Source organism: Girardinichthys multiradiatus, chromosome 18 (assembly GCF_021462225.1).
Source record: "Girardinichthys multiradiatus isolate DD_20200921_A chromosome 18, DD_fGirMul_XY1, whole genome shotgun sequence".
NCBI classification, from domain to species: domain Eukaryota; kingdom Metazoa; phylum Chordata; class Actinopteri; order Cyprinodontiformes; family Goodeidae; genus Girardinichthys; species Girardinichthys multiradiatus.
This window is the reverse complement of record NC_061810.1, coordinates 23,940,026-23,956,991: the sequence shown is the minus strand read 5'-3', so window position 1 is coordinate 23,956,991 and position 16,966 is coordinate 23,940,026. Positions and strand designations below refer to the sequence as shown.

The following is a 16,966-nucleotide window of genomic DNA, read 5'->3' as shown; positions in this document are numbered from 1 at the left end:
GTTTTCAGTCCAATTTTCCTTTCATTTTCCTATCCATCATTCTATTCTCTTTTTTTTTTCATTACCTCTGTTGTTTGATTTTCTGTATCATTGTAATGTTTTTCCTTATGTACAGCCCCTTGAGTGCCTTGTTGCTGAAAAGTACTATATAAATAAACTTGACATGGCTTGACTTGACTGTGCATGCGGGGGTTTTGTTTACACCATAATTCTACCACTACCATGCCTTACTGTAGGAATGATGCTGTTTCGATGAATAGCAGTCAGGCTCCAGTTTTCGCGGTTTCAGTCGATTTTATTTTCACCTGAAAGTTTTCACAGAGAGCCCCCACCAGCCATCATGTTTCTCACTAATAGGAAAAACTCATAGCAGTGACACACCTCAAGGCATTTGCAGATTTTCTCTTGTTTTGTAATAAAATCTGTTCAATTCATTCATTCAATTCATTGTTTAATATCTAGGATCAATTTGGAATCTCTGTAATTGACCTGGAATCTGTCTGTCTGATAGGATTGAATTAACCTTTTTTGTTAAGTGCCTTGAGACAACTTGTGAATTGGGGCTATATAAATAAACTGAATTGAAGTAACATGTAACACTGATACTTTAAATGTAATTATTTTGTTTCTTGTCTTTTAATGTTTTTTTATTTTTTTCACTTGTGTTCATTTTTTTTGTAAAGCACATTGAGTTACTTTGTGTGTAAATGGTGCAATACAAATAACTTTGCTTGCACAATATCGGTGTATAATGTGTGGAAATATAAATGCCTTAGTATTAGTAGCTAAGAATAAGATATATTTGGGACTCTGCTGCTAATAGATTGATTTTAATTAGGAGTTTTAGTTATGCTTTTGATAGTTAGAAAAATCCTTAACATTAGCCTCTAGTATCATAACAATGAGTGTGCATTATTCAAGGTTAAGGCTTGCAGGTGTTTTCTGTCTCTATCGTGAGGAGCCAGTATGTGGGGAGGTATGCCACTCCTCTCTGTGCAGGTCGGAACGTCTGATAACTATTCCACCCCGGAACTTCCTGAAGATATGTGCAAAACATTTCTTTAATTAAATAATGAAATGTATCTCTTTTTTTGATGCTGTCGCCGGGGAGACATCCACAGATAGAATGATTGTGTATATAACTGAAAAAAACCTGTGCCTGTGTTTTTACTTGTTAAATAATTATTGTCTGTTGGTTTTAATACATTTTGCTGTTGGAGCTGCTTTTGACAAAAAAAAAAAAAAAAAAAAAAAAACGTTTAAAAAATGTGTGAAGAAAGTGCTTTGTTTCGGTAGCTGAGCTGGACATGGAACCTCCAGCACGTCACTCTTGGAACCATAGTTTTTTTGGCGCTTGTTGCACCCGGACAGATTAGGGAAACGAATCATGGACTGTGATGTGGTAAATAACATGAATGCCGCCACCAGAAGGACCAAAGAAGACAAGAAAGTGCTGAAAAAACAGCAGAAGGCCAGTCACACCTTACTGAAGCATGAAGGCATCAGTACAACATCGCAGCCTACCAAGGTGAAGGAAAAACAGAAATTATTATTTCAACACGAAGGACGGTTAGCCTATCAAGACATGAATAACCACATGTTTTGAAGCATTTGATGTAAAAGTAATAAAAAATAAAATAAAAAAAATACGTCTTGTATACAAAGGCAGTGCTGTTAACCTTCAGTCAGTTTACTTTTGATAACCTTAAAGTAAACCTCTTTCCAAAAAAAGCCCAACCAGCTTGGAGCAAACTTGTACAACTGTTTGTACTGTTGTAAATAATTTAGTGAGCCTCTTCTCCTTCTCATGCCTGCAGAGTTTGGTGGTCGCTAACGGAGGCCTGGGGAATGGTGTCGGTCGTGAGGATCTCTTTGCCGCCGTAAACCAGTTCGGAGACGTGGAAAGTCTGCTCATGCCTCCTCAGAAGCCCTACGCCTTTGTCACATACAGGTACCACCGCAGCAAGAGCCTGCGATTTATCATCCAGGCAGCCAGTTCCAGTCTGGAGCGAACACGTTGTTTCAAACTGAAGAGAAGTAATAAGGATTCAGCTTAACCTTTTAGCCAGACCTAATTTGTGAACTGTTATCGGATGGAAATGCAAAGAATATAGATTGTTTGTGCTAGATCAGTACTGCTCAACACTGCCCGATTTAAATTACTGGACTCTGTGTGCCAAATGTATTGTTGGTTTCACTAATTTTATTGTCTTTGGTTATTCCAGATTTGAAGATGGCGCTCGGAAAGCTCACGCCCAGCTTAACGGGAAGAAGCTACAGACTGGGGAGAACAGTGTCACTTTCTATCTTAGTTATGTTGACTCAGGTACATGTTTTAGGATAGTATCACACATATAGCTACATATAGCTCAGACACACAGTACTCTGCAAAAGTCTTGAGTCATTCTTTGTTTTATTCCATTTTGCTTCTAAGGAGCCAAACCTACTTTTAATGTTTTGACGTACTCCCTAATTCCCAAAATAATTATTAGTTGAAAGAAGTGGAGGTGGTGGAGGTGTATAAATACCTCGATGTTCACCTGGACAACAGACCAGAGTGGAGATACAACTGTGAAGCCATCTACAAGAAGGGACAGAGCAGACTGTACTTCTTGAGGAAGCTTAGGTCCTTTGGTGTTTGCAGCAAGATGCTGCATATCTTCTATAAGTCTGCTGTGGAGAGTGTGATCTCTTCTACCATCATCTGCTGGGGAAGCAGCATCAGAGCCAGGGACTTAAAAAAGCTCAACAAGCTTATAAAAAAGGCTGGCTTTGTTCTGGAGACTCCTCTGGAACCTCTGGAGATCATTGTGGAAAGACGGATTCTTCATAAAATGAAGAACATTATGGAGAACCCTGAGGATCTTCTTCATGAGACTGTCCTACAACAACAGTGTCTTCAGTCAGAGGCTTCTTCAGATCTGCTGTAAGACGGAGCGCTACAGAAGATCCTTCCTGCCCACAGCCATCAGCATGTACAACGGCTCTTTGAAGAAACCTACATAATATGAGCTACAACAACATTTAATTTCTCTTTTGGATTAATAAAGTATTTTTGAATTGAATTGAATTGATGATTTTAGACTTTTGCACGGTAGAGTAGATTAAGTGCCTCTGGAAATCGTCTCCTTTTGGCCACCTGATGTTGCGGCCAGTATCTATAACTTCACTGCATGTGTTATTTATGTTTGCTTGCAGTAAAGCATAGAGAGGAAACGTTGGTCGGTTTTCCTGAAGGATTAACCCTGGTGGAGGATTTTGTTTCTCTAGAGGAAGAGGCTCTGCTCCTCGCTGCTGTGGACTGGTCGATGTCTAATGAAGGTATCACCAGTTACAGCTTAAACACATTGTTCTTTCACAAACCTTTACCTTTTTAAAAGTTAAAACAAGATCTAGGATGCAAGAAAAAAAAAAAAAACATACAGCACACTCATTTTAGAGAGCATTTAGTGTTAATAGCTCATGAATAACTTGAAAAGTTTGTTTAAATTCAATTATCTTAAATGTTCAAGCATGTGTTTTAGCACAGAAAGCTTTGAAGCACAGGAGAGTGAAGCATTATGGATTTGAGTTTCGCTACGACAACAACAATGTGGACAAGGACAAACCATTACCTGCAGGTACTCGTTTTAATCCATATAATGCTTTATACAATTAGAGTTTTAAATGTCTGAGTATGAACAGATCTGAACATGGGTATTTAATGTGTTAATATACCTTGATTATCATGTTTTGGACTGTTTCTGGTTGATCCGAGTTTGTTTGCATTAATAAGTAGATAAACAGTCATTTTGTTTTCTTATGATTCTTATAATTACAGCTTTGAGTGGAAATCAGAGAACTGATTGTAAACTTTGTCTGCCCAGGTCTTCCTGACGAGTGTCTGCCTGTTTTGCAGCGATGTTTGCAGGACGGACTCATTAATGTCCTGCCCGACCAGCTGACTGTTAACCAGTATGAGTCCGGACAGGGTGAGTGTGTTCAGTTTGGTATCAACATTTTCTTTTTATACTTGACGCACGATTGCTCAATTTATCAATATTCTTATTTTTATCCAACTTTCTTTATTGTTTTTACATACGGAAAGTGGTTACATTCCCCTCAAACAACAACAACAACACTACAAACACACAATCAACTCCCCCACATCCCACCCTAACCTCTCCCCTGGCACATATCCCCTTAAAAAAACAAAACAAAAATTAAGATTGAAATAATATAAAACAAGCAAAATATTCCAGGGTCAAAGGTCCTCACAGATCCAAACAAGGTTAGTTTAATTTTCTCCAGTTCTAGGCAATGGGACATCTCTTTTATCCAGTTCTCATATGAAATAATGGCCTTGAGGCAAAGAAAACTTATCGACCAACTTCTGAAAAGATGCAAATTTTGAATCTATATACAAGGGTGAGGGTGATCAGTTTGTCCGAGACGAGTCAAGTCTTATTGATTCACAGAAAGTATGTCTCATTGTCAAAACAAACAACCCAAAAAAAGCTAAACATACAGTGGTCATTATCCTTTAAAATAAAAATTTTCTTAATCATGACATTCTATATTTTTCTTAATATAGACTTATCATTTTCCCCAGAGGATGATGCCAGTCTGCTTGCATCACTAACAGCCTACAGCAACATTTTACCCTGTCTTTTCTTTAATGTTTTAGTTGTTTGATAGTGAATTTCGAGTCTCTACATGTTTCACACATTTGGTACAATTCTTTGCTTTTCCATCTTGAATCTTTCAGAGCTTTACAGAAAGAAAAGATGACGTATTTGTGAAAAGCATGAACTAAACTACAAATAAACATTGAAAGCTTATAACTTGAACTTTATCTTAAAGGGTTCACACTGCAGTTATGCAATTTTGTCCCTTGTCTTCGCCACAGACCCAGTACTTTCCTTTTCTTTATTCTTAGTCTGTCCTTGGTGGAGTTACTGGTATGTTTTATGCTGGTGTAGCTTTTCAGTCATCCAGGACATGACAATGCTAAGTGCTCAAGCAGAAATCCTTTTGGATGAGAGGTGTAACGCCTTCAAGGAGCCAGAGAAATCTTGCGAATATACATAGGGCCGATATGTTTTGTAGAAAAACCGGCTGATGTAGGGTGTCCTCATTTTTTTTTTTTCAAGTAACTGTTCATGTAATTGCATTTATCCCATAAAATTAACACAGAAAGAATGGATCTATATTCACCACTAGGTGGCAGAAGAATCTCTTGAACATGCTAAGTTTTGTCGACCGTGGATCCTTATCTCTTTGTTAATACATTATTCAAAGGTTTAAAAAAAATGCCCTTTGCTATTCTGAAAATGTCCCTTGTGTTAATAAATGTCTAACAGAGTTGGCTTTCACACATCAAGTTTCTTTTAAATTGGGTTGACAATTATTTTCTGTTTGTGTCCTTTTCAGGTATCCCCCCTCATGTTGACACTCACTCCGCCTTTGATGACACCATCCTATCACTCAGTCTTGGGGCACAGGTAATCATTTGTGTTTGGAACATCTCCTTTGTGTCTTCTGATTCAACTTTTCACTCTGTTATTCAGCTTGTGCAAAAATCTAAATGTACATCTCAAAAAATATCGTGCAAAAGTTCAATATTTCAGGTGACACTCACATGTAAAATATATTTATTACACATAGAGTGAAATACTTCAAACTTCATTGGCTTGTAATTTTGATGATTTTGGCTTACAGATAATGAAAACCTAAAATGATGCGTCTCAGAAACTTATGATACATAAGATCAATAAAAAAGGCATATTTTCAACAGAAATATCAGGCTTCTGAAAACTGTTCATTTCTATGCACTGGGGTTCCTTTTGCAGGAATTACTGCATCAATACGGCGTGTAGGCGATCAGCTTGTGGTTCTGCTGAGGTGTTATGGAAACCCATGTTGCTTTGATAGCAGCCTTCAGGTCATCTGCAGTGTTGGGTCTGGTGTCTCTCATCTTCTTCTTGACAACAGAGACCATTGATTCTCTATGAAGTTCAGGTCAGGAGAGTTTGCTGACCAATCAAGCACAGTAACACCACAGTTAATAAACCAGCTTTTGGTACCTTTGGCAGCGTGGGCCGGTACCTAGTCCTGCTGGAAAATGAAATCAGCACCTCCATAAAGTTTCACAGAGAAGGAAGCATGAAGTGCTCTAAAATTCCCTGCTAGATGGCTGTATTGGCTGTGTTCTTCAGTAGGCACAGTGGACCAACACCAGCAGATGACATGGCACCCCAAACCATAACTGACTGTGGAAACTTCATTCTGGACGTCTAGCTTCTGGGCCTCTCTGCTTTCAGACTATGGGAGCTTGATTTTCAAATAAAATGAAATCTTTTCCTTCATCTGAAAAGATGATTTGGACCACTGAGCAACAGTCCAGTTCATTTACTCCTTAGCTCAGTTAAGATACTTGTAACCCATATGCTTAGATGCTCTTGACTCCAGACTCAGTCCACTCTTTGTGAAACTCCGCCATAATTTTGAATAGATCTTGCTTGACAATCCTCTCAAGGCTGTGGTTATCCCAGTTACTGCAGCACCTTTTTCTACTGCAGTTTTTTTTTTTTTAGCTCAACCTTTTATGAACAACCTTTTGTGGCTTACCCTTCCTGTGGAGCGTTTTAATGACTGTTCGCTGGACAACTTACAAGTCAGCAGTCTTCCAAACAATTGTGTAGGCCAACCAGAAAGACCTGTGCCTGCAGTGCAGTACTCTGCTCTTTTGGATTTGGGCCACAGTCAACTGTTTATTATGTATATTGCCCTTACAACAAAGTATTCATACACCACCAGCCTTTCCACATTTTGTCCTGTTATAGCCGCAAACCTTGAAAAACTTTATAGGTATTTTATGTAGTAGACGACCATAAGATAGTAATTATCTGTGAAGTGGAGCTAAAATTATACATGGTTTTTAAAAACGTCTCTACCTGCTTTGTGCCTAAAGAGACTGACATTCTCGCCAGTTCTCCTTTGAAGAGGATTAGATGGAGACTATTTGTGAACATCAATCTTTAAGTCTTGCTAGAGGTTCTCATTGGATTTATGTTTGGACTTTGACTAGGCCACTCTAAAACATGAGAATGCATTGATCAAAATCATTCTATTGTAGCTCTGTTATGTCTGTCTTTTATATTTAAGGTCGTTGTCCCACTGAAAGATAAACCTTCACCCCAGTTTCAAGTCTTTTTAAGGTTCATTCGCAGTCTGGAAAATTGTGCAATTAGATTTTTTTTTTTTCTAGGTTTCAAGGTGTGGAAAAAAATCAAAGTACGGAAAAATATTTGTATTACCAGTCTTTCTTAGTTTTTTGTTGTTGTTGTTTTTAAGATTTTTTTGGCACTTGTGGCATTTACTGAACAATAATCCGACAGGGATGAGGCGGAAGATTGAAGGGAAAGACATACAGCAACTGGCCCGAGACTGGGAATTAAAACCAGGACAACCGCATCGAGAACTACAGCCTCTGCACATGGCGCGCCTGCTCTACCAACTGAGCCACCCAGCGCCCACGGTCTTTCTTTGTTTACTAAAACTCTCCCCCCTTGTGACTTTTCTTCATTTGTTTCTTGTATTCCCTCTTCCTGCTTCTGTTTTTTCCATATCCCATATTCCAGGCCTGCCCACTGTAGAGATCTCTGTCCTAAATACACAGTGATCAATAATCATAAGGTCTGGAAAGTCTGGAATGTTTACATTAAAAGTGTATATTTTTCAGCCTCTTAACAGGTTTCCTTCAAAAATTGCCCATTTTACCATTGGCTCTGGCCAACTACCCTGTTCCTGCAGGAGAAAAGCATCACCTAAGCATAATGCTGCCACCACTGTGTTTCACTGTGAGGATGGTGTGTTCAGGGTCATGTGAGGTGTTTGTTTTCAGTTACAACTGGAGTTTTGCATGTAAGCCAAGTAGTGTGTGTCCCATGTGTTCAGACCAACGTCTGCCACATGTTTGCTGTCCCCAGACGTTGTTGCAAAAAACACTTTTCAGATTTTACATCCAATGTATCGGATGAGAAAATGCATCCTCTTATTCCTCACAAAAACAGTCACAGAGGAACATGTCTGGTTGTGTACATGAGAGAGTATCACCATCGACTCGGTCACATTCCACCGGTTTCACTGATTGGTTAATTTTCTTTCAGATAGGAACAGTGCCGTCCTCTCCTGCTTTTCTGGGGGAAAGAATGAATGAGTTCAGCTGTGGACTGAGGGAAAGATCTGATCATTTACTGGAGCTTCTCATGCTCTTTTACAGAAAAACACAAACTCATGTCCTTCTTTCTCTCCCCCTTCCCACACACACACAGGCATAACACCGCTTGACAGAATCCAATTTTCCTGCTGTCAGAAGTTGGAGAGATGCAGTTTGAAGTTGTGTGAATGTAATTTCCCTGCAGAGCGCCGGCTGCTCAGGCTGTAAGGAAACATTAAGATCAACCACAGGCACCGGGATGGAGGTGACTCTGCTGATTAAAACAGAGAGCAGACATAAACCAAATTTGTTAATGGGGATCTGAAAAAATTAACAGATTTACACAAGATTTCTGGATAAAGATGATCTGAAGAGAGATTTTGACTGGAACGTTCAACTTGCAACTTGCCAGGGTTCCATTTTATTATTAAAAGGAATAAATGCATGAAAAACGTGTTGGTTTTCAATATGACGTGTCTTAACAAACACACACTTTCCTTTGAAACCTAAGGTTTGGTACTCCTACCAGTTTTACAGCTTTTGAGAAAACAGGTAGAGTGCAAAAGAAGTTAAAAGTAAATTACAAAATGGGGGACAATGGTTTTGGATTAGGAATGCAAAACTTTAGGAACATTTGGTAACTATGGTAGTTAATGTGACCTTTCGGGAATAATGCACATAGTGTCACATCAGGGGATGAAAAACAATTTCTCTGCATTCATGTTTTTGTTGTTCAGTAAAGGGATCAAATTTTCAGTAAAATTAATAAAACATGCTTCAGTTCTACAGTTGATGCAGTTTTTTTTTTTTTTAAATGACCTCAAAAGCCCAGTTAATTTCCATAATTTACTATAATTCCCATGGAAGGTGTCCTAATTGGAAATATTTCAGTTCAACTTCCCATGAAGTGCCTCTGGAAAATGTCCTCTCCTTTACAGTCCTACCGTGGAGTTACAGACAGGGGTGGTGCTCCCGTTTTCTAAGATCTGGGGCTAGAGATGATCGTCCAATTATATAAAGATCCAGCCCTTCAACATCCTTAGGCAAAATTTCTTTAGGGGACAGGAAAGGAGGCTCCGACTGATTGTTCAGCTTCGGATTTAGGAGGAGCAATTTGACTCATTGTGGACTGGGTCTTTACCCTCAGAGTGAGTTAAAGGACTTCTATTGTCCAGTCTATTTGAGTTTTGTGGACTGGGAGAACACCTATGATCGTGTCATTGAAGGTATTTTGTGGTGGATGCTACAGGAAGGCAGAATGCTGCCAATTATCCAGAACTTGTAAGAAAAGCAAGAGCTGTCTCTGTATTCTCTGCACAATGTCCAGGTTGTTGAACAAAAAGGACTGCAGTCCCTTCTGTGGCTTTCTCTGCCTGAAGAAGTTAAGTATATTGGGGTCTTGTTTGTGGGAGATGATTAGGCTGATGGACCCTCATCTGTAGGAATGATAAAGCAAGCAGTACTTGAGCCTGCCACGGTCAATAAAGAGCTGCTCAGTCGTCGAAATAGCTCCGACATCTAGGGGGAAGCTTGGAGTAGAGCAGCTACTGCTCCGCTTTAAAAGGAGTCAGCAGATGTGATTTAGATATTATATCTGGGGAGGTTTTGTGGGCATGTCTCTTGGAGGAGAGCTAGAACTCGTTGGAGGGAATATTTATTCTTCGTGACTTGGGAACATCATGGGATGGCCCAGAATGAGCAGGAGAGTGGCGCTGGGACGTCTGAGTTTTTTTCTTAGATATGGTTCTGTGGAAGACTGTGGACAATTCACAATCCTTACCAAGGGATTAAATAAAAGAGACAGTTTTATTGATACAAGTATTCAAGTTGTCAGCGAAATAATCACTGGAAAACAGTCTGGTTGATTGATGATATGAACAAAATTTTTCTGCAGCTGAACATGCACTAACTTGTTAAGTTGTTTTAAAGTGTTATGTATTTAAAATTGTTACCTCTATTGGGCTTTGTATCAGACTAATGCTATAAATCTGTGTGATGAAGACGTGGTTTGTGTCCCTCCGTTTTATTTGAAACGAATAGTTTTATGTTGTTGTTGAATGGTTTCACTGCATGTTTATGCTTGGGTGCATCTCGTTGCAGGCGGTGATGGAGTTTCGCCACCCAGACGGCCGAGCTGTTCCCGTGGTGTTGCCTGAACGGAGCCTGATGGTGATGAAGGGGGAGAGCAGATACCTCTGGACCCATGGGTAGGCTGGGCTGTCGGACTTGTATTATCACAGTCTATTTTTATATTTCTCATGGGTTTATCTAAGCTTTTCCTTCCCACAGATGAATCTATTGAACTTGATCACACCTGTATCTCCTGGTTTTGTAGTTTGTGGTTGATGGCCTTCCACTAAAACTGTCTTTTATCCTCTGTTAGGATTACCCCTCGGAAGTTTGACCTGGTGCCAGCTTGCGAGCCTGACGTCGGTTCCAACAGTGGTCTCACTTTGAGAAAGAGGGGCACCCGCACCTCCTTCACTTTCCGCAAAATCAGATACGAACCCTGCTGCTGTGGTGAGAATGTTGAAAACACCGGCATAGTGCTGATATCATAGTATTGGGACACGATGTTTGGTAAAATGCTGAGCAAATAATTAAAGGATGTCTGAAAAAGCACTGATTATAATTTAAGGACTCTGAAGGGTTGAATAGCTATAGATGGCAAACTATTGTATTAAAACATGTTTATATTTGGTATACCATTGTCTACTCAGAAGGCAGGAATGTAAAATGTTTCCAGTTTATAGATGTGTAGGAACTCTGTTGAATATATCCTCAGACGTTTCACTGCTTAAAGCCTGAGTCGGTAAAGGTTCAATTCAAAAGGTTAAACATTTATTATGTAGATTCTTTACATACTGAGTGATATGCTTTAAGTTTTTATTTATTTCCTGAAACTCTGACATGTTTTCAGTGCAATAAAAGCTGCAAGTCTGTCAGGTATGTGTCTCTCAGCTTTACAGATCTACAGACGCATTAACACTGGTGCTCTAAATAAAATCAAATGACACCAATAGTGTTCAGCTGTCATCTAACTGGTAACTAGAGAACCCCAGAGTAGGATTTTGTACCCAATTACAGTTAGTCACTGATGCCTATTCCCAGTCAGATACTTTAATCAAATCAGTCCAATTCAGTTGAGAGTGTCTGTAAATAGCAATTTTTACATTATTCCACCCACTCATTCTCAATTGGATTTACTTTTGGACTTTGACTGAGCCGTTCTAAAACATGAATATCCCCCTCCAGCCTTCCCCTCTGCCTGCGACAGTCAGGAAGGAACCTCCCTCTATCCGCCATCTCCGCCCTCACTTCCCTGTTGCCATGCTGACGCTACTCTTTTGGAGGAGGAGTACGTGCACCGGGTGTATGATGCCATCGCCTCTCACTTCAGCCGGACTCGTCACACTCCGTGGCCCCATGTTTGCCACTTCCTGTCCTCGCTCCCACCTGGAAGCGTGCTGGTCGACGTGGGCTGTGGAAACGGGAAGTACCTGGGAGTCAATCCACAACTGATCACGGTGGGTGTCGTCATTTAATGATGCGTATAGTCCTGGAAACCATCCGTGACCCCTGAATGGAAATCTCCTGTTCTGATTTTAAAAAACATTTTTTCCCCAGCTTTTATTTTATTGAAGATATGAAATAAGTAGCAGTAGAGGCAGCAAACAGCCAGGATTTCTTTAGCCCGTTTTTTAACATGACAAAAAGTATAGTTGAATTAAAAACAAACCTTAACTGCTCAAGAATGTTGAGGAATAATCATTAGGGATAATTAATGAAAATGATGAAAACCAAAATAAGGATAATCATTTCGATTTTGACAAACACTGAAGTTTTAAAATACAGCTATATTTTTTTATGTTTTATGAGCCAAAACAAACTAAATGGTGTTCTGTGCATTGAAAAGTGATAATAAACCTTGGAAGTTTTTCACATTTTGTTCATTTTGACACAATTTCCAAGTGCTTTCTTGGGATTTCATCTGATACACCGACAAGTCAAAATCTGAAAAGTGCACATTGTATTCTGCACCATTTACTCCTTATAGACCTAATTAAAAAACGATTGCCTCGAGACGTAACCTAATTAGTAAATAGAGTCCCGTTTGTGTGTAATATATTGCCTGTGTAAATCCAGCCATTCTGTGAAGTCCTCAGAGTTTTTATGAAACGTTAGAGACCAAACAGCATCATAAAGACCAAAGAGCACAGCAGAAAGTTCAGGGATAACATTGTGGAGACATTTAGTGCAGGATTAGTTTATAAAACAATTTACGTAGCTTTAAATTTCCCAATAAGCACTCTTTATGTTGACATCCAAAAATGGAAAGAATATGGCAGATACTCAAGACGTGTTTCCAGTCAAACAGACCGACAGACAAGAAGAGCATTAATAAACGAAGCAGCCAAAAGTACACGGTATCTCTGAAGGAGCTGTACAGGTCCACAGCTCAGGTTGGAGAATCAGCCTCTACAAGTCCGGCCTCGAATGGGGGAATGTTCTAAAGGGGATGGAACCTCCTTCCCTCGATAAGCATAAGTGGGACATAAGTGGCTTATATTTCACTTAGTAGCTTTTGATTTCGCTTGCAGAAAAACCTTAAGATACCTGCTTTAAGTGTTGGTGGTCTGTGTTAGTTCCCCTCTTCAAACAGACGGTTTCCTGTAGTAAGGAATGTAGGCCAACTTTGTCCAACTTATTTGTGTAGTTTTGAAGAAGACATTTGGACAGTTTTAAGAGCCTTAAATCTTAATGTAGATTAAAGTCTGTACATCATGTGTTTTGTTTTTTTCTCTTTTAATGTCTGAGTTTTTAATAATAGTACAGAAAACATCTTTTTTTTAAATGCTCTGCCTGTGTTTATGCACACTTATCTAAGCTCAGAAGTCCATAGTGACTCTTTAGCTCCATGGCAGAACAGGCCTGAAAATGCTTCAAAGAACCAAGCAGACGTCTCGGTCAGGCTTTTTGTTGATGTAGAAATAAGACAGGCAAGCTGCCGCAAGTTCTGAGCAGTCAGTTACGGTTGTTGTAAGCCAAAAGGCTTTGCGACAGTTCTGTAAGGTTTGCATATTACTTATTCGTTTTGCTCATCTACATCCTTGTGTTGTTGACATCAGCAATAGAGAAAACCCTTTAGTATATTGCAGAACATCTCACTTTGCTGTATAAGACATTAAATGTAGCGAAGGAAAGGATGAGATCAATGTTCTCGCTCAAGTCTCTGCAGGAAGCCATCCTTCGCATTAGATCGGTTTCCATGGTAATATAAATATTTTCTGTTTTCGTATGCACACGAGGATATTCATGTTTAGGGATTTAGGAGAAGCGTGTAAGCAGCTTATCTTGACTCAGACCGTAGCTGTAATAAATCATCAGTGAGAACATTGTGATTATGCAGGTCGTGCACCAATTCTCTGAGTTTTATTCAGCTTCTTCCAATTTTCTCCTCACTCAGTGTTCTATTCTTCTGCTCTTTAATCTTTTCCTTTCTGGCTCTCTGTCCTGATCCCCTCCTCTGTCCTTTCCTCTGCAGTTTGACACCATTAACATTTTAAGATTGAATGGAAAGAAAAAACGGCTGCTCTCGTGCATGTGTGTAGTAAATCTTTTCCCACCTTTTCTCTTTTGGGAGAAGACCAAAATAAAGCCTAAATTGACTCTGAACATGTTTTAAAATTGTTACCACAACCATCTTGCAGCCTCCGATCTCTTTTCAATTTCATTCCAGCTGTCTTAACTTTCTTTTTGCTTAATCTCCGCTTTTGTGCTTAAATCTTTCGCTCGGTGTTCATTATCTCTCCTTGTGTTTGTCTGATCTCAGGTGGGATGTGATCGCAGCAGCGCTTTGGTCCAAATCTGCGCAGAGAGGGGATTCCAAGTGTTTGTATCTGACGCTCTTAGCGTCCCCCTTCGAACGGCCTTGTGCGATGCCTGCATCTCTATTGCTGTCATACACCATTTTTCCACATTGGTATGAGCAGCACATTCAGTTATGGTCTCAAAAGTGGTAAACACAAATAAATAAAATGTATTGAACACAATTTTACAGGCCAGGAAGATATTCTGCATAAGTTGGTGTGGGAGTGAGGATGTGATTACTACTGTAGTACAATTAATATACTATACTAAGATACTACTATAATTGTTTGCAATTGTTAAAGTTACCATAAAAATCTGAGTACTTATGTTATAATGTCATCATCACAATATCAGTGTATGCAATATTAATATCGTAAAGTACTTTTTGGAGCATTATAATTGCTTGCTAATATATCTTGAGGGTTATGAACTTGTATTTTACATGCTAATGTGATGTTTAGCCAGCTGGACAGAGTCTGCAGATGCTATCACAGGACACAAATGACATTGCTCAAATTGCTAAAGGTGGCATGAGTGCTTCAAACAGTCACTGCATGCTTTTTATCATGCAGCCGTGTTAATAATACATGTATAAAGTAGGAAAACTCAGTGATGCTACTGGCGTCACTCTGAGTAACTGCTTTGGTTTGCTTTTTACATGTGTGCGTAAGTTAAATGATAACATTGTTACTAGTGATCAGTTTAGACTTAAGAATCTTGTTGCAAGATCTTTTATATTATATCATCCACAGACTGTTGGATTCAATTGTAAATGGGTTGATTTCCAAGGATTTGTATTTATTGGCATCTGTTAATTTGTGCAGCGTCATGAAATTAGTCTTGTTATGAATTGGTAAGATATAAAGAAATATAGTTATTGGAAATAACTAAGCAAGTATTGTTCATGATGGGGAAAACCATCAATTTCCCCTTTTTAAATTTACTAAAACCTAAATATGAAACGTATGCTGTCTGCTAGGAGGTCAGCATATCTGTATTTAAAAGGGTGTACACTTTCATTGGTCTCTCAGTTAAATGACTGAATTCTTCTTTTCCTTCCTCCTTATAGCTAACTTCAAAGCCAAGCGATGTTTCTCTTTGACAAAATTGCAAATAAATTGTACATTTGAATTGTAGCCTTAAAAACCAAACTTCCTGTGCTGTCCCAGCCAACCAGCCTGTATGCGCACTTTGGAGGTGTGTGCACCAGCCTTGTGTCGGAGTGATAAGGTTGGAGCATTCTCATCAGACCAGTGTTCTCAGTTCTTCAGATTCTCTAATTACGCACAGATGCCCTGGATAAGTTGCCCCTACTGCCACCAGGCCCCTTTACCACAATGAACCGTTGAGGTTTTTCGGTCAGTTGGGGAACGTCACACTTCACGGTGTGTTGTAGAAAGCACACTGCCTTCTTGCTGCATCCCACAAGATCCTCCCGAGACAGTCCGCTATCTGGTTGTTGTGGTGACTCCTCAGTCTTGTGTGAATGAGGCCCAACCCTTATTCAGTCATTATTTAACTTGAAAACTATAATTAAAAATAAGGTGGTAACATTTCCTGGTGGATTCATAGTTTTTTTATTCTATCAATTTTCCTTAAATTCAGCTGCAAGCTAAAACAATCACACAAAAATGAAATCATACAAGTATATACATTTCAACAAGTGATGTCACTGTGGTCTAATTATATAAGAAAAACTATTTTTGATAGTCTTCACAGGTCAGCTTTTAATGAGCTTTTCCAAGGAGGTGAAACTGTAAGAACACAAGTAAAGGTTTTTATGTTTATACACTTACTTGAATAACTATCAGTCTAAAGTACAGAAGCTGCAAGCTCACATATTAAATCCCACAGTGTTCATTTGAGTCTCTTGTGTGATTTTCCTAACTAACAATTTTGAAATGCGATTAAAATCACACACAAGAAATACTTCTGTTTGCTCCCAGAAATGATTCTATTTCTCCCGGTTACTTCTTGAAATGCTCACGGTTTAAGCATTTGTGTGTCTTGCAGGAGCGTCGGCTGGCAGCAGTGAGAGAGCTGGTGAGACTTCTAAAGCCTGGAGGTCAGGCGCTCATCTATGTTTGGGCTTATGAACAAGAGTACAACAAGCAGAAGTCTAAGTACCTTAAAGACCACGACAAACAACATAATGGAGAGAAAAGTAAAGACACAACAGAGGAGAGCCAGGAGTCACATGAAGAGCCGAGTGTCTTCACCACCAGCCTTGTAGCAAGAGACGTAAAGGACGCTAGCGAAATGACTGAAGGCAGGCTTAGTGTTCACACTAACCGCACCGCCTTTAATTCCCAGGACCTTTTGGTTCCTTGGCATCTTAAAGGGAGGAAAACACATGGGGAAGAAGAATCATCCGGCAGGTTCAGTTCCAGAGGGGAACCCAATCCAGATTTCGACTCTAGTATGTCTTCTGACACCACACACAGCCCGGACTCTAAGCCCAGTCCTAGTGATAACATGTGTCAGATTCCTGGTGGGAGTTCAGTGCCTGTCTTTCATCGCTATTACCACGTCTTCCAGCAGGGGGAGCTGGAGCAGCTCTGCACTCAGGTGACTGGTATCAAAGTGCAGACCAGCTATCATGACCAGGGAAACTGGTGTGTTGTATTACAGAAGGAGTAACAAGTGGTTTAAAGTAATGTTTATGCTCATACACAATTTTTAAAGGTGAAATAAATGTGAGGATCTTACTGAGTCTTTGCTTATATAACAATTTATCCTTATCTGCCCTGCTAATAAAAGACATAAGAATGGTTTCCAAGCAGCATTCAAGTGAATTTAAAAATTTGTTTCCATTAGGTCATTATCTTTACATCTCATCTATGCACCAGTTCCCTGTGCTCTTTTTATCCTCTTTGTGGTTGGGTCTGCTTTATT

General features: G+C 39.4%; 1 protein-coding gene across 1 annotated transcript; it reads left to right on the top strand.

Annotated features, from left to right (window-relative positions):
- The first annotated feature begins 1,311 nt into the window (after window positions 1-1,311).
- On the top strand, window positions 1,312-16,779 carry alkbh8 (alkB homolog 8, tRNA methyltransferase). Its single transcript, XM_047390713.1, has 12 exons — window positions 1,312-1,528; window positions 1,818-1,951; window positions 2,226-2,326; window positions 3,199-3,321; window positions 3,525-3,620; window positions 3,867-3,971; window positions 5,413-5,483; window positions 10,301-10,407; window positions 10,584-10,720; window positions 11,456-11,727; window positions 14,034-14,183; window positions 16,085-16,779. The coding sequence occupies exons 1-12, from the start codon at window positions 1,388-1,390 to the stop codon at window positions 16,709-16,711; spliced, it is 2,064 nt and encodes a 687-aa protein (XP_047246669.1). The 5' UTR covers window positions 1,312-1,387; the 3' UTR covers window positions 16,712-16,779.
- Window positions 16,780-16,966: the final 187 nt, after the last annotated feature.

Bases quoted from the DNA above. Each gene is read 5' to 3' on its own strand.
- alkbh8 (XM_047390713.1), top strand. From the start codon at position 1,388: ATGGACTGTGATGTGGTAAATAACATGAATGCCGCCACCAGAAGGACC. The intron at 1,952-2,225 runs GTACCACCGCAG...TGGTTATTCCAG, and splicing joins TACGCCTTTGTCACATACAG to ATTTGAAGATGGCGCTCGGA. The intron at 11,728-14,033 runs GTGGGTGTCGTC...GTCTGATCTCAG, and splicing joins TCAATCCACAACTGATCACG to GTGGGATGTGATCGCAGCAG.